Consider the following 20,899-nt stretch of genomic DNA (forward strand, 5'->3'; position numbering starts at 1 on the left):
CACTGTGATAGTTTTAACAGGAAGTCACGAATCCAGTCGGACAACTATGAGGATGTCACACTGAATAGAAGCCATCTGTGATGAAAATTGTCAGTCGCCCTTTGGAAATCTGGAAATAATCTTCTTGAGATCACTTGTCGTTAGCACTCATTATTTGTTGAGAATAAACAGCCAATTGTCTTTCGCAAGAGCGACATTTTCTGAATCGGTGCTGGTTATGAGTCAACAGAGTCACTTCGTGCATTGCGAAAGAAAAATAAACAAATAAACATCCGGAGAAGTGCGAGTAGGACTCACGTACCGAGGGTTTGGTAGAAACTTTATTATTTATACAGACATTTCATTGATACCAGGAATTGAGAATCTAGACATTTCTGGCTTTTTATCGATATCGATGCAGGGAAGATATACACCTACACATTCCTGAGAAAAGGGGATCTTAACAGGATAGGCAGGCATTCGGATAACAAATGAGAAAGAAGTGATATGATTTAATTAAAAATGACCAATTATGGACTTTTTTCCTTTGCATGTAGAGTGAGACCTTGCTTCCTTGCAGATACTCTATAGTTTGGATGAGCTAGTTTGTGAGCACGAAAATTTGTGACATAAATAGCAATACCTTTTGATTCCATTGAGTTTGAGGCTTACGTTAATTACACCGCCAAGGACTGCAGACCTTAGAATACGTCACAAATTTCAAATTTATACGTCTACCTGTTGCTAATAAAAAGAGGTCTTAAAAGATGGATGAATAGACAGACAGTTATTTAATAAACAACCCAAAAGAATTTTTTTCGTGTGTTATAATTCCGTTTTAATAATTTTCGGATATTTTTCTTTAGTTGTAATGTGAAATTTTGATTCTTGTCAAATTTCATATTTCTAGGTCACATGAAATACCGTATAGGTTTTGATGAGTTAGTTAGCGAGTATCGAAATATGTGACATAAGTGGCCTTATCTTTTTGACCTTGTTAACCCAATAGCTTAAGCTCATTCACCGTCAGAGACCTTACAGATTAAAATATGATATAAATTTAACCTTGATATTTTTAACCATTCTTTCCTTGAGAAAAGTGTGACAAACAGGCACCCAGAGGGGCAGATGCAACAAAGTGATACTATAAGGATTTCTCTTCTATCGACTGAGGTGTGGAACACTAATAACTGGAACAACACAGACTGAGAATTCGCCTAGAAAAAACGAAAGTTACTTTGTAACTCACAAAATTTAATATGAAAGCTTTGGTCAACGATGATACCTGAACCTTGGTGTGTTTTCGGCATTTGTGTGAGGCGGTGGAGAGTGTTTGAGGAGACTAGGTCGTGGCTTGTAATCAATGAGGAACACCGGCAGTGGTGGTGGAGGTGGTAACCGGCCGTGGCCCGCTGTGAACCAGTGGGGCTGAGGTGTCGGGTGATCGACCCCCGCTCCCTCCTCCGGCAATCACAGAGCGATACGCCGCCACTCCAGGCCACGCCAGGCCGGCATATAAGCCGCGCCAGCCGTCACTGCGGCACAGTCGACAACAGGTAGCTCACAGCGCCGACACCACCAGCATGAAGTGTCACGTAGCTCTGCTCCTCTGCGCCTCATTGGCGTTCGTCGCGGCCACCGAGGTAAGCATCACCTCTCGTTGCCAAGAGCCACTCCGCGTTTCTTGTGCAAAGTCTTCAATTAGACACAGTCTTCCATAAGCACCCACAATTCTTGATACACAGTTGCCCACAATGCTTTCAGGTAGCAAACCTACTTCAGGCGCACCACTAAGGAACTGCTGTAGGACCTTTGTTTTCTAGTAAGTTTATAAGTAGCCTGGTAGCTATGGCCCCATGCTGACATTCTCCTACAATGATGTTCTGTTCGTGGGTCCCCAAATATTTGAGATATCTCATTTTACACTTTCTTAGACTGCTGTAGTTTCAATAGGAAATATATGACTTCAAGTTTGTAAGCATTCCTAACTTCAGCTGTCTTCTTAATAACCTACCAGATTGTTATTATTAAAGTTCAGCTACTCACAGAGGCCCAGTGTCGGCTGTGATAATCATACGGAACCGACACTTGTACATATCCTATTGCTTTAAAGTGGAACCCATTTACACTGGAAAAAGAATTAGTTCCAATTTTGGCCACCAGGTGCAAATTTGGCGCTGTGAATGCAAGAAGTATATAAATGTTACCATATGTAATGGATTAGGAACAGGACGTGGGCAGAAAATGTTAAACCAATGAGATAGGAATAATGTTGATTTACACAAATTGTTCAGTGTGTGCGCCGGAAACGTCGGCGAGATATTTTACAGGGCTAGAGTTGCACCTTGTGGGCAAATTCGAAACTATTTTTTTTCACCATAAATAGGTTCCACATTAATGCACTAGCATAATTACCACATCTCGTTGCCATACAATAATTACAGCTCACACAGAACGGTGAGTAGTTTCACTTTAATCATAACCACACAGCAGTTGAATATGTCGTACGACAACTTATTTTTATTCAGTCAGTGAAACTGGGAGCATCGTTTCCATCATGGTACCCAAAATTGCTTCCATATTCAGGTAGATTTCTATGTTGACCTGAATTTTACACCTTCATTAAAGACTTGTCCTTTGATTTTTCTTCGATTTTTGCTTCCATGTTTCCAACTGTGGTTATGTCACATTCACTGATAGGCATTCTGATTTGAGAACGCGCAGTAGCACGTAGTTTGTGAGATTCCTGTGAACGCACTTGTTTTGCTGTTCTATTATGCATACTTGCCCTTCCGCCGTAAGGAGTGGTTACCGACAATAGTGACGTAAGCTAAGACATAATTTGTTGTTATGGTATTCAGTGCGAAGACTGATGTAGCTGTTCTCGTCTTCTCTCCTGCAGACGCCTCTACGTTTAAAATATGTGCTACTCCATGTTTCGACCTACAGATCAAGGGATTTGTTTTTCTTAATGACAACGACCAGTTCAGTAGTCCTCATCCGAAATTCCTGGTAGGGAACTATTTTACCTCCACAATATTTTATCAAAGGGGCTACCATCATCAATAAACGTAGGATTAAAACGGCATGTACTCGGAAAATATAATAGCTGTAAACTCCCGTCCTTTTCAGCCAATCACAGTACCAACACACCAACTCCTTGTTGGCTTATGTAAGATTGCAGCATAAGTCATTCAGACTGTTGCTCCTGCAACTACATGGAAACGTTGCTGTACTACTTCCGGAACCCTATGCTAGTCTGGCCTCTCTACAGATATGTATGTGTTGTGGTTGCACGAACCGTACGGTGGCTGAATCGTAGAGGAGCACAAACACGACTGTCCACTCCACTCCCCCGCCTCCCGCCCCCTTTAATGGTTAGGTGCGTGGTACGTAAGGGGTGGCATTGTTATCATGAAGCTCACTTTTACCTTAAGAATGGCAGCGAATGTCTACTTTATGGATACTACCAAACACTTATGAAATGTATTGAAATGATCCCGTCGCCACTACTGACAGCTAAATATTCACTATAAACGTCAACCAAGGGGCCTGTGCATAACCTTCTTACTTTTATAGTCTTCAACAATGGCAGTATGTGAAATGAATGCATTCGTTGGGATGAGGGTGGTTGTGGAAATGAGAGAAAACTCTTTAAAAACGTATCGTACGACGTGAAATAGTAATCATGAATTTATGATACGTCCTTGTATACACATGACTATGTGTCTAAAACTATGTTTTGGATTCAGAATTTTTCTTCTGGCTTGTACAACGTGCAGAGGTCAGCGAGTGTCAGTAGGGCCACATAACCTGTAATTGCAACTCGACTAACATTTTCAATTACAGTAAGCACGTTAGGTCGTAGTAGCAATAGGTAACTTCGATTTTATCCATACATCCAATAGGCAAATCACAACTCAAGGCGACAATGACAAATATGTTTGTCGTCCAGGAAAATAAATTCATTTAGAACTATCGGCTTGTACGACAGATAACGGATTACCGCACTGGCCACGGTTATTATTTATGGCTATGCTGTATACATATTATACAGTTAATAAATACTTTCAAACAAATAAAATGTATTTGTGATAAGACAAAATGAAGAGGGAGTCTCTAATTCGTTATTAATATGTTACATTTGTGAAATGGAGGTCTGCAGCTGCGCATCCATGATGCCTTTTTGCCTATGGTAGTTGAAAATCTCTTTTATGTTAAAATTTTCCACAAACAGTGAACTTTAGCGCAATATTGTTGCACAATGTCAGAAACTGGTTAAAAAAACTTTCTGACCACATCGCATTCGTTTCTGCCGATCATAGTGTGTTGAGGAAAAGGGATGTTGACTTAAAAAATAATGTATACGATCACAAAAGTAAGTAAAATATGGTTGCTTGGGAGAGAAACGGGAGAAACAAATAGCGCTACAGGGAAGATTAATTATATCTCTACGCGAAGAAGTGATTACCGGCTAGCAGAAGTAGACTGGCAGCAAAGATACGTTGTATGCAAACCAGGTAACCGTACTTGGCTTTGGAAAACAATAAGTCAGTGTGGGTCAGCGGTACCCATACACACACACACACACACACACACACACACACACACACACAGGCGTACATGCGATGTGGGTCGGGAGTGAGACCGGTCCAGTCGGCTGTTGCTCACCATTACCGCAGGTCGCGGTTTCACCGACTCGCCAGAATAGCTGCATCTGCAACTGAATAGCAGCATACCACGCGATAGTAAACCATTTATTAGTCCCATACCACGCGATAGTATTACATTTACTGGTCCCATCCGCTACTGAATAACTAGGATCCTGAACAAATGTGAGGTCAACATCATTTGTCGTTCAAAAGTAACTCATTAATCCATCATACCCAATTAGCAAATAACGTAAACCCAATTAAGGCTTCAGTCTATAAATTTCAGCATAGTTGTCACAACTTGTATATTAGACACAGGGAAGCGTATTAGAACGTATGGAGGCCTTCCACGAAATGATTACAGTAAGTGAACTGTTGGAATCCTTCTGCACCAGGGAGAACACAAAACGACAAACATGAATACCTGACTGACCATTTCGAATGCACAATCAAAAGGCATAAAGTAAAGGATTACGGAAAGCTCAGACGTACACAGAAACAAAAAACGACAGTCAGCTGTCATTCTGAACGAAACGATTGACAACGAACACACAAAAGTAATAAGGACCCTAGCGAAACTTACCTCTTCTCTCGAACCACATCATATGCAACAGATTCCACTTAGTTTTATTTACTGTACATCCTCTTTTTGTAGAAAATGTTATTTTTGCAAACATATCAAATTACAAACCGAGGAAGTTTATCCAATATCATTCAGAATTCAAATTCTGTGATACGCTTTAGAGTTTTTAATTAAATGGATGACATATTTGAGAAACAGACTATACTTAATACACTTTAACGTAAAAACCTGTAAGAAATTAATATCTTCATCAATAGAAAAACTATGTAATACCTCTCTTAACGAGGAAACGCTAGGTGCGTGTAACATTTGTAGTGATGTCTGTAAACTCTGAATGTGTTAAGTCCGAATGCAGCGCCCTCGAGAAAGGTAAGCAAAAAATATTAAGGGAATATTTCGTCTTATGAATCCACCAAAAGAATTCTGAACAAAAAGCGATAAATTTAAAACTTACACACTTCTACATCAATGATTTTCCAAGAACAATGTAACTAGAACTAAACCTGCGAACCAGCAGCTGTTGAAGGAGCAAAGCCTCCAAATTACGTCGTAAATAATAATATAAGAGGAACTTAAAATTTAGTAACTCTTTGCGATGGGTCTATATTTCTATTTCAAACAGTCACAGTAAGGGCCTGCACAACATGTGTATATGTAAAGTAACGGAGTTCTAGTTTGAAATACAAGTGACAGTATCAACGATCAATTTCCGCTGTCGTTTTTTAAGTTTCCTCTACTTCTTCATCTTCTGGTGCTGTACCCGAGTTAGGTGACAAAGTTTTGGGATGTGGTCGTTAACGACATTTTCACCTTTTGTGCATATAAAATTAATCGTGTAATTTATGTACACACTTAGCAAACATTTATTGCGTACACACATACCAATGCTAATTTTAGTATATATGCCTTCAACAACTCATTAAGGAAGACTTCAGAAATGTACTACGTGAGGTGGATCATTGGCAAGGTGCTAGAGACATTTTCGGGAAGAAGGTGGCTTCAGTTCCCCGACAGGCTCCCGAGTTGCAGTTTAAAGCGATTGCCAGGATGGTAATTTGAAGGGTACGGGCAATATCGACAGTTTCTTTCGGAAATACGAATTACTGTGCCTGCAATGAGTCCTCTGGTTACAGCGAGTGGTGTGCTGTGTTGCAGGAGAAGTACGCGGCCACGTTTGACAGCCTAGACCTGAAGGAGGTACTGTCGGATGAAACTCGAGTCCAGGATGCGATGCGCTGCCTGCTGGAAGAAGGAGATGCAGCGTGCAGACCCGCCGCGAAGGCGCTCAAGAGTGAGACCAATCGTAGTCTACAGTCTGCTACCCAGTAGTATGGTATAGCCCACACCACAGGCTCACACACTTAAAATGAGGCCCATGCCGTGGATGCAGTGAGTCTGTATTCAGTAATCACGTAGCTGCAGATTGCAGTAACGGGACCCCAATGGAGCAATGACTATTGGAACATGATTGTTCCCCGAATTTAAATAAGTTTGCTTAGAAAGAAATATATGGGTTGGGATAAAGGTATAAGTCAGTCTGAAATTCCTGTCTACTGTGGTTGATACTGCAAGAACTATGTTGTGCACAGTGAACAACCTCCGAGACCATACTCCAATTCCATACAGGAAATTAATTCTTCTCCCACAATACATAGTACTTATTGGTCCCCAGTGTAAAATTAGAGAAATCCCGGTTTACTGCGGTACGAGTCAACTTTTCCAAGGCACGCACATTTGATTAGCTGTGCAGCTTATCTCCTTACCCTGTAACGCAACGCCAGGCCACCTATATATCTTCTTCCTTAGTGAATAATCTAATATTATTTGTGTTACGTGGTTAGCAAGAAGAGAAAGCGGAATTATCTTGTTAGCGGGAGTGGCGATAAAAACCGGCACAATCAATGACTGTTGGTCCGTCACTAACAGAGTGATTTGTGGCCATGGAAAGAAATAAACGTATATTAACACCAGTATTTGCGTTGGTTAAGAATGCTTCTTTTAAAAAGATCGAACTCCTTAAAACGAATGTTCAGTAAACACTGGTTCCATTATGCCGATCAATAGCAACGCCGTATTAGCAACATCCAAATTCATTTGGTGTTACTCGTTAAATTCCAGGAAAATCATTTAAAACAATGTTAGCACAGAGAATATTATTAATACGGAACAAAAGTAATACAGCTTTGGAGCATATTAACCTAAGTTGTACAAGGATTATCAATATCACCTTCTGCTTTCTGTACAGACAGGAGAGAGGCCAAGAAATAACTTGTACAAGAAACTGAACTAATTGCAGCAAATGCTTTATAGCAAAAGCACAACGAAAAGTTGACATAGGTGTTACAATTTTATACATCACCTCATATCTTGGGTGACTGTGGATTCTCTTTCATATAATAATGTTCTATTGCACTCCACAGGATGCACACAGATATACCCACTGCAGAAATCACTGTGGTCACACTATACCCCTTTATCACCAGTGGACTAGTAAAAACATAACAATTTGGTCGATTAAAATGGTACATTGTTTATCAATCACAAGCGTTAATTCTTCCCTACGACATGTGTTGAATTGCTCTGTAGTCCTCAATTATAGAGGGCGGTCAGAAACAGTCTGAAAAGCTAGTAAAAGTGTTCCAGGGTAGCTTGTGCTGAGAAACAACTTTTAAGAATGAAATTCCAAACATTGCGCCGTTCCTGACTGAGTTAGCATTTAAATTAGTCAATCAGGGCGTTGCGCGAGCCAGAGAAGGCGTCTCCAAACGTGTTCCTCGTTTGGTTTCCTAAAACCGAACAAGACAGCGATACAAAAGTTGAACATGGGACGGTAGCAAGGATCTAACTCGAGGCAAAGCCTGCCCCATCATCTACGCCTGATTAGCTAACTACAATGGTAATTAACTCCGGAACAGCGCAACTTATCGTGTTATCAGCTGAACAATTATTTATTAGCATAACCTAATCTGCAACACCCTTACAAGCTTTTCAGTTTATTCCTCACCACCCTGTGTACCATCAACAAAGCTGTCTGGGAACAAAAATCAGTTCAAAATACTACACACACCGTCTCTAAATGAAAGAAAGAATATTAATTGGTTCACCAAAGCATAACACATGACACTAAAACACTACTCATGGTGTTAACTCACCTTCCATCCTATTACATCTTCAGGCTCGTCTAATGACTGTAGTGATGTAGCAATCCATTGAGCTAGTGAGAGGCCTAGGTATCGTCCAGTTGTTCATTGTTATTACCGTTCAAAATTGCGTTTAATTCCACACCCTACTGAGCCAAAATTTTGTGACCAGCTGATTAGTAGCCTTTTGGTGCACTTATAGTACGTAATAAGTAAGTGTGCGCGGCAAGAATTTTAAAAGTCCTTGTTGGGTCTGTGAAGGTTTATGACACCAAATATCTACGCACTGGCCACGAGTTTTCTGTAAATCACGGGCCGGAGATATGTAGGGGTGAAGTTGGCGCCCTGAAGCGTCACAGATGCGTTCCATTTGTGTCTTTTCATATATATTTGGTGACCAAAATACCAATGTCGTGCTCCTAAAACTGCTGTAGGATGATTCTGGTCTTGTGACGCGGGCAGTTATACTGCTGGAAGATGCCTTCACCATCGGGAAAGACATCAAACATAATAGGCTACAGGCGGTCTGCAATAATGTTATTGTGGTCCACAGCTGTGATGGTGCCTTCGATTGTTACCACAGATCCTATGGAAGCCCAAGTAAAAGTCATCCATAGCGCGATAGGCGGTAACCTCGGTGAGATGCACGTTCGGTTTCAGGACGCTATATCCGGGCATGACCACCGACCTGGAGTAACAAGAAATGTGACTCAGCATACCAGGCAACACGCTTCCACTTGATCCACGGCCCAATACCGATAACGGCGTGTCAATTGCAGTCACAGTTGGCGAAGTCGCTGTTTCACAGTGAAAACACATTTCTATTAGCGTAATAACTTGTTTCGTATTGAATTACATTGTCCTGCGGAGGTGGACGCTCACTGGTGTGCTCCGAAACACCTGTGCCCGGAGAACGGGAAATCTCCGAGCTCCACGTTATGTGATGAAACGTGGACGTCCATCAGCTTGTGGTGTACCCGTAGTTTCACAACCTTCAAACAGTTTCCGTACCGGTTCACGGCATAATTACGTGAAAAGCCGACCACATTCGGCGTTTGATAGATGCTCTTTCCGCGGCGTTGAACCATAACAATCTGCCCTTCGTTAGAGTGGCTTATATCAGTGGACTTCTCCATGGCGTAGGCTACGCCGCGAACTTACTCTCGCAGTGCTTCCAGCAAGAGATACTACGTCGCCCTAACTTTTCGTACTCAGTTAATCACAAGTAAATGCCTAATTACCACTATCATTCTCCGCTAATTGATCTGTTCCTTTCCTAGCCTCAAATCTTGTAAGGTCAACAGTGGAAGATGGCATTCCGTCTATCCTGTACGACTCGCCTTATGACAGTTCGCTAAGGACAGATGTACGAGGTTGGGATGACTGCCTAGTTAATGTCAGACCCACATTTCCTGGCCCTTCTTCAGCCAATCGATGCTTGTGTTTTGACTTTAGTCAACTTATTCTAAAGGCACTTGAAGCCCAAATATTTCCTCAAATCTATTAGCGTAATAGCTTGTTTCGTATTGAATTTCATTGTCTATGTGCGTGAATTATCCGATTTTACACATGTATTCAATGTTTAGAACTATTTTACTAAAATCATTTTATTGGAAATCTTGTTATTACTTTTCAACATAAAATTGATGCACTAGTTCCCACCCAATAGGCTTCTATATCTAATAATCTACTGCCACACTCACCATAGAATTTGGCATTCGTAAGCGGCGGCTTATTATTCTTGGTGTTTATATGTTTATGGTGCAAGAGTTTCAGGATGAAACAGATGTAATGTCTTCCCATATTTCATTAAAAACCTCAGCAGTACACGAACGAAAAGATTAGTACCAAATCCCACTGCCTCTGATTTCTATGTGCTTACCGAACAGTTTTGATACTGAAACTCCTTGGCAGAATGAAACTGCGATACCGGGACTCCAGACTCCGACCTTTGCCTTTCGAAGGCAATTGATCTACCTAATGAGCTATCCAAGAACGTCTAAAGTGTTATACCGACCAAGCTATCGAAGCGTGACCCATGCCTCGCCCTCACAGCTTCAGTTTCGCGAGAATCTCATCTCCTGTCCCTATACACATTTTTAAACTCCCAGGACGTTGAGAATTGTCGAAGAAGGACCCTTCCTTTTGCCACTAAGGTATAAGGTTATTCAGCCACCTGTTTGGAAAGGTTTTCGTAACTAGCATTCCGTCGTGAAGAGTAAGTGTCATGTCCTAAGCGTATCTACTCAAGGTTGCTGACTGATACGTGTGTAAACAGTTGACGCCACTTCTTGAGTTTCTGACGACTTTGAGGAGTGAGGGAGGGGAAAAAGCTATGAAAATTTCAAATCGAATGAAAACATGCTAAATCTCGAACCTAAATTTTAGTGATAGGTTTCTCTGTAGAGTGTCTTATTTGGTCAATAATTATAAGATTCCTTTCTTTCGAGTCTATTCGCAAACGTCTCTGTATACGAAAAAATGTAAACTGCTTCGAAATGTTAACGCTTGTGAACTTGTACCAATACTTTTTTGGAACAAGGATGATTTCTGGTGAAAAATCGTCTTCTCTGCATGTCTTTACAACAAGTGTTCTTTTATCTTTATCCACAAGCTGTATGATTGTGAGGTAGTTATCTGTAAGCCTAAACTGGAAAAGCTATTACTGTCGTCGATATCCCTACGTACAGAATTTGTAGGAGTTACATATGCTGCAGAACTGCACATATTTGCCGTGATATAGTTTATGATAAATTTTCTGTATATGTTATTACCTAGTACATCTTATTATTCTGTATGTAATCCTGTTGTTGTCAAATATTTATACGTCCTCGTAACAAAGTTAACATGTAAACCAATGTTCCATTACGTTCGTGACTTAATGTTTCCCCATATGAAGTCGTAGTAGCGTGGTTGGTACCTAAGTTTTTCTTTAATGGGGTAGTTTCTTCTGCAGTATAGTCAATTAGCCAAATGGCTATGTTTTAAAACGCCTGAGACCCGTCATTCATCTTTTGTCGTTGGCTACAGCCTTGATACTGCAGACCTGATGTCAAACGACAAGTTTTGAATCTGGGAATGTGATTGTGGCAGAACTGTTGAGATGTCGCGACAGTATTTCCAGAAAAATCAAGGAGTAGTTGTGTTTTGGCCGAGCGTTTGTGAGCGCTACAGTCTGGAACCGCGCCACCGCTACGGTCGCAGGTTCGAATCCTGCCTCGGGCATGGATGTGTGTGATGTCCTTAGGTTATTTAGGTTTAAGTAGTTCTGAGTTCTTGGGGACAGATGACCTCAGAAGTTAAGTCCCATAGTGCTCAGAGTTATTTGAACAAACCATTTTAGTTGTGTTTGACGCCTGAGGACACTAACGACTATGTCAACAATTACGCACTGCTCACCCCAATCTACACATTCTAAACAGCCTTGATACTGCAGGCCTGACGTCAAACGACAAGTTTTGATTCTGGGAATGTGATTATGTGGCAGAACGGTTGAGACGACGCAGTAGTATTTCCAGAAAAATTAAGGAGTAGTTGTGTTTTGACGCCTGAGGACCCTAGCGACTATGTCAACAATTTACGCACTGCTCACCCCAATCTACAAATTCAAAACCGGCCTCCATCCCGGAGCACAACAAAATTCGATGATTTTAACAGTATTTTCTTTTGCAGAGGTGCTGCCCGAAATAGTGCGTACAGACTGCGCCAAGTGCACTGAGACACAGCTCAAGAAGATCGGAGGTTTCTTCGGAGAGGTCTCGCGCCGCCACCCAGACCTCATGAAGAAGTTGCTGGACAAGTACGACCCATCTGGAGAATACAGGAAGAAGTACGCCAAGTCCTGGGCTGAGCACGGCATCCACCTCTAATCACCATCATCCCTTGTAACTCTTATATTCAATAAATCTATAATTTACCCTATAATGTAAAAAATCATTTCGATCTACCCACAAACACGGAAATACATGCAGCTGCTAAACTCGTTTGTTCTGTGAACACAGAAACGATCTGCTTTCACCTCAGTGATGAAGCAACATTTCATTTTAATATCAGCGCCAATTGCACTTTTGGGTCTCAAGAACCAGAAGTCAATCTTTCAGCATGAAAGAGACTAGCCATAAGTGAAAGGGTTTTGTTTAATTATTTATGACAAGGTGTACCATACATTCTTTTTGAGGACATACACAGAAACTGGATAGATGGTCATGGAGTGCCACAGCCGTAGATTTTTCAACAAATTGAAGAAGACACTAGTGATTTCCTAAGCAAACAACAGGGAGTCTCACTTAACTGGCACAACAACGAGCGGCAATTTCTCATTGACACACTGCCCCAGTTTCTTGATGTCCATGTCTCCAGACATGATATCATCCTACAGTTCATGTGTACCTAAAGGATTCGTTACAACTTTATCTCATGACATGAATCAGGCCTTCGGCAGAACAACAAGAACAGTGACTTTTGTCTTCAAAGGAATCTTGCTTAGCGTAAGTGAAGTTTTTTGTAGACGTTATCTGCATAATTACTGACAATAATATAGCGAAAAACTTTGGTATTGTAAAAATTTTGCAGTTTTTTCCTTTTTTATAGTGATTTGCCAACAGTAAATATAAATTCTTATATTCCTATCGTTCTCTTTGAAACCCAACATCCTAGCACCATCAGTGTCCAACGTAGATTTCCAAGGTATTAGCAGCAGAGAAACAGCTTAGCTACTTGTAACTACTGCCTCATATAGCTTAGGGAGACAGAATGTGGATTATCGCAATTTATTTGTCACGGTGGTAAATATTGTATGGGTATTCTGAAGTAAATACATGTGGTAGTTCCACGCAGTAGATTGCAGTAGTGCCAGCAGTACGGTGTTACCGCTCGTAGAAACGGCTTGTGGTTTTTTTAGCCTTAATACCTGAAACTTTGGCAACGTCTTACAAGCACAAGCCAACTGTCTATGAAGCATGAAGGGATTCACAGAAGAAGAACTAGATCACAACAAGAGAAACGTGTCGCTTTGGAATGTTTCGGAGCTAGCATTATTTTGCATTTAATTATATATGCGAGTGTTGTATTCTGCAGTGTTGCCATTTCCAGTCAGTATTTAGCTAGTATTTGATCCACTCACCACGTTGTTATATAGAAATTTTTGCCGCTGTGTATGGGATCTTCAGGTGACTGGTGCACTACTACTCCGCCAGTACCACGTCCAGATCTTATGTATTGACATTTCTCCTGCCCACAGGTGTAGAGACGACAATTAAAATCAAGTTATTACTAGCTGGCAGTAGTGTGTGGCCGCGAGTGACGCGATGTTCGGACAGTAGGCAACTAGACGACGAGGCATATACACGGATACGTTAACATCGAAGACTAATTATGTGTTGTAATATCAGCATTGCACGTGGAGAGAAATAGTTGCATAGGTGGCAGCCGTCCTCATAATTTTCCACTCTCAGTGTACTACGCAAATTTTGCAGCAGTTAAAAGCTACTTTGTTGACAGTTGCTGAAGCTGTCAAAATGGAGAATGGTGGGCCAGTACCTTATGTAACATAAAACTGGCTCATCTGGTGATTTCAGTAGCAGTTTCCTATTTGTCTTCTTTCTGCGCATAGTTCATGTGCTACTAATTTATTCTTAATGTGGTTAACAGAGAGACAACCCAGTAATTCTTTTATTAAGTGTCCACTTAACTTTCACCATCCTTCTGCAATGTTACATGCAAACCGTTTCGAATTTCTTCTTTTCCGGTTTTCCCAGAGTCCATGGCTCACTTTCATGCAGTGCTGTTTTCGCCTCCGTAGCGCAGTGGTAGCGTTACCCGGGTTCGATTCCCGGCAAGGGACTGGGTGTTGAGTATACTTCATCACCATTTTCATCATCATTGACACACAAGTCGCCGAAGTGGCGTCAACTAAAAAGACATGCAATACGGCGGCCGAACCCCAAAGTGGATATCCCGACCAATAAATTCCGTACGATCATTTCATTCAGTGCCGTGATTCAGACGTGCTTTCTCAGGAATTTCGTCCTCAATTTAAGACCTACGGTTGATACTAGTAGACATACTTTGCCTGTGGTAATGTTCTCCTTAAATCCTCCTTACTTGGTCCATCGAGAGCTAATATGCCGCTACGGCAGCAGAATTTCTTCACTTCGAGTGCTTTACTCACGCTCATAAACTAAGGATAATGCTGATACATTGTGAAACAAAGCTCTGGTTGGCGGTTTGTGGGTTTAAATCACCTCGGGTTATGACGATGTGATGTATTTGACCTGCGGTCGTCGCACGGTGGCGCTGGCAGCAGTCCACATACGCAGACGTGTGTTGGTACATGTCAGAGTACGGTGCAGTGAGTAAGTGTGCAAACGTTTTCAGATGTGCTAATGGTTACTGTCTGTTGCAAATGGATCAAAGAACACATATTGATGACTTTATGAAGGGTAAAATACTATGCTGAATGGAGACAGTTCAAACACAGCAGGTCGTAGCATGGGCCCTCCGTGTGCCACAATGTGTGATCTCAGGATTATGGCAACGATTCCAGCAGACAGGAAACGTATCCAGGCGCTACTGTAGGGGACGTCCATAGTGTACAATACCACAAGAAGACCGATATCTCATCATCAGTGCCCGCAGACGCCTACGAAGTACTTCAGGTAGCTTTGCTCAGGATCTTAACGCAGCCACTGGAACAGTTGTCTCCAGACACACAGTCTACAGACGACTGAACAGACATGGTTTATTCGCCCTGAGACCTGCAAGGTGCGTTCCACTGACCCCTGGTCACAGGAGAGCCCGTAAAGCCAGGTGTCAAGAACACAGTACATGGTCACTGGAATAGTGGTCCCAGGTTATGTTCACGGACGAGTCCAGGTATAGTCTGAACAGTGATTCTCGCCGAGTTTCCATCTGGCGTGAACCAGGAACCAGATATCAACCCCTTAATGTCCTTGAAAGGGACCTGCGTGGAGGTCGTGGTTTGATGGTGTGGGGTGGGTTTATGATTTTTGCACGTACATCACTGCATGTCTTTGACAGAGGAACTGTCGGATGTATCTGGACGTCATTTTGCACCAGTAGGTCTGCATTTTCAGGGGTGCAGTGGGTCCCACATTCCTGCTGATGGATGATAACGTACGCCCCCACAGAGCTGCCATCGTGGAAGAGTACCTTTAAACAGAAGATATCAGGTGAATGGAGTGTCCTGCCTGTTCTCCAGACCTAAACCCCATCGACCACGTCTTGGATGCTCTCGGTCGACATATCGCTGCACGTCTTCAAACCCGTACGACACTTCAGGAGCTCCGACAGGCTCTAGTGCAAGAATGGGAGGATAAACCCCAGCAGCTTCTCGACAACCTGATCCAGAGTGCGCCAACCCGTTGTGCGGCCTGTGTACGTGTGCATGGTGATAATATCCCATATTGATGTCGGGGTACATGCGCGGGAAACAGTGGCGTTTTGTAGCACATGTGTTTCGTGACAGTTCTGAACCGTCATTCATCATTTATTGCATACAAAACAATTTATTCATAAAACGTTTTAGAATTAAAACAACGTATTTTTCGTGTAAATATAAAGGTTCTCGAAACTCAGATGAAGTTTACAATTTTAAAGAAACAATTCGATAATATAATGCTTTTTGACATAAAAAGAATGATTTAATTTAAAGGAACTTCAAAACTTGGTTGAATGACTGTAATAACAACCTCTTATTGCGCAACAGGTCAATAAGTAATACTTAATTTCAGATGAACCAATTAATAACAAAGTTCCGAAAGAACAATGACAATTCCCAGAATTTGTTTACAACAGATAAGAAACCCCAAGAGCTGGCAACCATTCTAATAATGCCTTGCCCCTAAAAACAAACGGCAAGAACTCGATACAGGGATATGAGGTGATCAAACCCCGCTCATTAAAATAAATTTCAACAATACGCATTAATCGCTGTTACTGGGGACAAGACATCCCCATAGTCTTAATGAATGCAATGGGCGGGCGCAATTCGCGTCCACCAACATTTTTAAGGAAAGCATTAACATGTGAAATATGATAGTAAGAAACATGCCAATTTCACTACAGAACCCCAAGTTATGATAACACAAAAAATTAGAACTCTTTTTCCTTAAAATAGAATTTAGTGTCTGCTTGGAGAGCACAAGCTATTAAAGCAAACACTCCAAAATTGTGTCAAAGACTTTTCCAGGTAGTACAAAACGAGTTCAACTTATCTTTTGTGTAAGTTCCGTTCACGGAGCGGTTTCCGACGACGCATTCGCAGACAACGGTTGCCACAGTTAAACCCTCGCTAGCGCGCCCGCTCGCCAGACGCCGGAGGGACAAACAGTGTACCGGTAGGTAGACTGCGAAGGTGGGAAGCAAGGATCACAAGCCCGAACCAGGCTCGTAAACTCACACGTTACAAAGCCCTCAAAAACTCAAGTTTAGCCTAGATATATACAGTACAAACCATGCACTAATAAACATTAAATTACGGACACCCCAACTGCGCACACACCAAACAAAAGCCGGCCGGTGTGGCCGAGCGGTTCTAGGCGCTACGGTCGGAGGTTCGAATCCTGCCTTGGGCATGGATGTGTGTGACGTCCTTAGATTAGTTAGGTTGGAGTAGTTCTAAGTCTAGAGGACTGATGACCTCAAATATTAAGTCCCATAGTGATTAGAGGCATTTGAACCATTTTGTACCAAACAAAATTAACACAGCTAAGCCCATAATATCCCATGGAACCCCTACGCGCTGACACAATTTCATCTGAGTGTACAAAATATAAATTACAAACACATAGGAGGCTACAACGAAATCAAGTGAATAAAAAATTTAATTATTGAAACGCTCGGGTCAAAACTACATCAAAAATGCCATGAAACTAGTTCAATAAATATCCAACTATAAATCTGCCATATAGTCATTGGTTATCCGGTGCAAAGACAGTATCCAGGTCGGCAGTGCACAGACTATATGTCAGTACTGAGAGAGGGTAAAATAACAAACACCCACATTGATCACTGATTTTCAAGGTAACAATGTCAGTGAAACAACTCGAACACTGGGGCGGATAACTTGAATTACTGTTCTGCACCACTCTGAACTTAATGGATCGTAACATCGACAAGCGCAATAAATCATGAATATGAGTTCAGAGTTGCAGGAGCAGACAGGAAACTGCACTTATAAACAACTTTAGGCTAAACACACCTGCCGATATAGGGGCCAGAAAACACGTTAAAATAAAACGACGTAGGCGCAGGAAACTCAGTTTAAAACATTTTGAAGAGCCCACTTTTGACAGCATGAATTCTCCATTTCGTAGATACCAGGTACACGTAGCAACAACCGTTGAGCCCCTCCCCCTCCCCCGTCAATTCTAGGGCCTAGGCTCCCCGCCTAGTCCAGCACGTACCCCACACTCCGCAAGTACAGCCGACGCCGGCCAAATCGGCGAACACTTCGCAAGGCACTTGCTGGCTCGTAGTGCTCTGATCTCTTTCCAGAGACCCATTTCCTCTCTCGTACAGTGCGCCACATCGTGCTCGAGTTTAACCACTGACCGAAGACCAAAACGAGGGAAAGAGTCGGTACCAAGAGAGCCGCCACGACTCAAAGCTGATCTTGTAATTTTCAAGTGTGTTCAAGTGTGTGTGAAATCTTACGGGACTTAACTGCTAAGGTCATCATTCCCTAAGCTTACACAATACTGAACCTAAATTATCCTAAGGACAAACACACACACCCATGGCCGAGGGAGGACTCGAACCTCCACCGGGACCAGCCGCACAATCCATGACTGAAGCGCCTCAGACCGCTCGGCTAATCCCGCGCGGCTTGTAATTTTTCTTTACTTCCACTAATGATAGCAATGTAAACAATGGTATACTTTCACCCTGAGTTTTAGTCTCCTTGTACTGCTTCTCTCATGCCTGGTATCCCAGCTTGACGTGCTTCAAGGTTCGCCGGACGGTATGGAAATCGATTGAGATCTCTGGGCAGTGCGGCTGGGCCTGTGGGCGCTGGTGCAAAGTCATGCCCCCCCCCCCCTCCCCCCCTCGTCACCGTCCGCGTGTCAGCTTTTTGGCTCCTGTGGCTGTGGCTTTCCTTTAAAGCCTGCAGCGCAGTGGTTTTAAGTCAGTTGTGGTTCTCTGCGCTGCTGATTGATCTCCATACTCACCGTTGGCTTGCTTCTGAATTCGCTACGTCTTAGTTTTCGATCTTGATTTGAGCGCTGGACTCGTTCTTATTCTGTCTTGCGTCCCCCTTTTCTGCCAGTCTTTCGTATTGTCGACCTGTTAGTCTCTGGCAGTTCGCTGTCGATGCTCTCTGCCAGTCGGCCAGTCTCCGCTGGATCTCGTGTCATTTCCGGTTTTGTCTCATTACGGTTCTATACCACGTACAGATTGAACAGTATGGGAGGAAGACTGTAACCCGTTCTAGTTCGGTCACTTCTTCCACCCCCTCTCATTCTTATTGCGCCTTCTCGGTTGTTGTCTGTATTGTATATTACACATCTAGCTGCACAAACTTTTGCACATTTTAGATGGTCGGACACATTTTCTAGGTCTTACGCGTCGTTTAAAAGTGTCTTAAGTTTTCTTAAATGTAAACTTCGTCGTCAGTCACAATGCCAGAACTGCTTTTCTTGAGGCTTTACCTTCCGTAAAGAGAATTTTATGATCTAACTAGTCCTCACTTTTCTTTTCAATTCATCAGTTCTTGTCAACGTTTTCGGTGTTTGAGCCATTATATTATAGTTCTCACATTCATTGGCCTTGATATTTTTGTCATTTTGTGGATGATACACTCCTGCAAGCATGTGTCTCATAGATTCAAACACCACTACGTGAATAATCCTTCTGTAGGAATGTTTATGCCTCATGCTTTGTTTAGTTGCAAGTCTCACAAAGGTCTCACAAACTCTAAATTTAGATACCCTAAGTGTTAGAAATCGCTATTCATTTCCTTCTCCATCTTGTTAGCAGATTTCCTACCTTCGTAGTGATCTTTAACCGGTTAACTGCAAGCGACGTATATTATCCGTCCACTGTCGTCGTGCTGTGACGTACGCTGAGATGATAAAAGTCGTGGGGTACTCCTAATATCATTTCGGGTCTCGTTTGGTACGACGTAGTGCAGTATTCCAAGTTGTTTTAATTTTATTATCAGATGTGCTAATCTCAGACATAAGGACATACTTCTGAACTTTTTAAAAACTTTTCTTAATACAGTGCAGTAGTTTTTATAATGTTTCATTGTTTTGAGGTCATGACTCCTCCTAGCTATAAGATACATTCCCATTTTCTGTTTGTAAGATATTTTTATCCCTTTAGTAAGCCATGGATTTTACAATTATATTTCACTGTTTTCTTAGGAAACTGTTTTCAAATATACTCTCAAAGGTATCATGAAATAGGTCAACTTTTAAATTAGCATCATGTTCCCTGTACACCTCATCCCAGTCAGTTGCAAGGTTCCCCTAAAAGTTTGAAGTGTTAAATCGTTAATGGGACACACTATTTTGGAGGGCTGTTTTGCATTCCTGTATAGAGCTATATCATATACTGTAACTAGCTTTGCATCATAATCAGACAGACCACGCTTAACTGGAAAATTTTTTATATAATTAAACTTATTTTCGTCTATGAAAACGTTATCTATCAGTGTGCTGATTTCCTGTACCACCCGAGTAGGAAAATCAATAAATGATGTCAAATTGAAAGAACCAAGTAATACTTCTAGGTCAAGCTTTCTATCGGACTCTTTCAGAAAATCTACGTTGAAATCCCCACAAACAATGATTTGTTTCCTTTTTCTGACAGGATTCACAACAAATAATCCACGTTTTTCTACAATAGTTGAAAATTTCCCAATGGGGAAACAGCTACAATTATAAAAGTGCCTTTATTTAGTTTCAGCTCATATGCACATGATTCTATGCGTTGGTCTGTGCAAAATTTTTTAGTTTCCAAATTTTTCACACTATGGCTGACTTTAACATACATCCTCTTTCCATAGTGACTCTACTTACATGTGCTGAAAGCTTATATCCACCTACATTTACCATTTCCATACCTGTGACTACATGATGTTCAGACGGGCATAGTAAATCTATTCCATCCTCAGTTTCTAAATCTTCTGTACAAACAAGAAGCTTATCTACTTTGTTTTTTAATCCCCTGATATTCTGATGCAATATATTAACATTATTTTTACTGTACTTTTATGTGAATCTTGTGACATACTGCACCGTCATGAGAATCTTGTGATATTTTCACATCCCTAGTACCTGTCTGTCTGAACTTTTCATGAAGTTTGATTCCAACCAATGTAGGATGATTAGATACTGATCTTAGCCTAAAAAAGTAATCCCATGAGTTCCAGTGCCCCCACTTAAAGATTTTGCTATCATCCCAGCCAGTTTATCCTTCCCTTTCCTACTGAGATGCAGGCCATGTCTCGTGAAGTCCCACCTACCAATACCATCAGTAGGAACCAAACCTATGCTTGAAAAAGTAGCAGACCAAAGCAG

The 20,899-nt window shown here is 41.8% G+C and overlaps 1 protein-coding gene across 1 annotated transcript; it reads left to right on the forward strand.

Annotated features, from left to right (window-relative positions):
• The first annotated feature begins 1,536 nt into the window (after window positions 1-1,536).
• LOC124797838 (allergen Tha p 1-like) lies at window positions 1,537-12,265 on the forward strand. Its single transcript, XM_047260885.1, has 3 exons — window positions 1,537-1,622; window positions 6,370-6,505; window positions 12,027-12,265. Exons 1-3 carry the CDS (start codon window positions 1,563-1,565, stop codon window positions 12,221-12,223), a joined length of 393 nt encoding a protein of 130 aa, XP_047116841.1. The 5' UTR covers window positions 1,537-1,562; the 3' UTR covers window positions 12,224-12,265.
• The last annotated feature ends 8,634 nt before the right edge of the window (window positions 12,266-20,899 follow it).

The sequence above is a fragment of the Schistocerca piceifrons genome, chromosome 5 (assembly GCF_021461385.2).
Source record: "Schistocerca piceifrons isolate TAMUIC-IGC-003096 chromosome 5, iqSchPice1.1, whole genome shotgun sequence".
NCBI lineage: Eukaryota > Metazoa > Arthropoda > Insecta > Orthoptera > Acrididae > Schistocerca > Schistocerca piceifrons.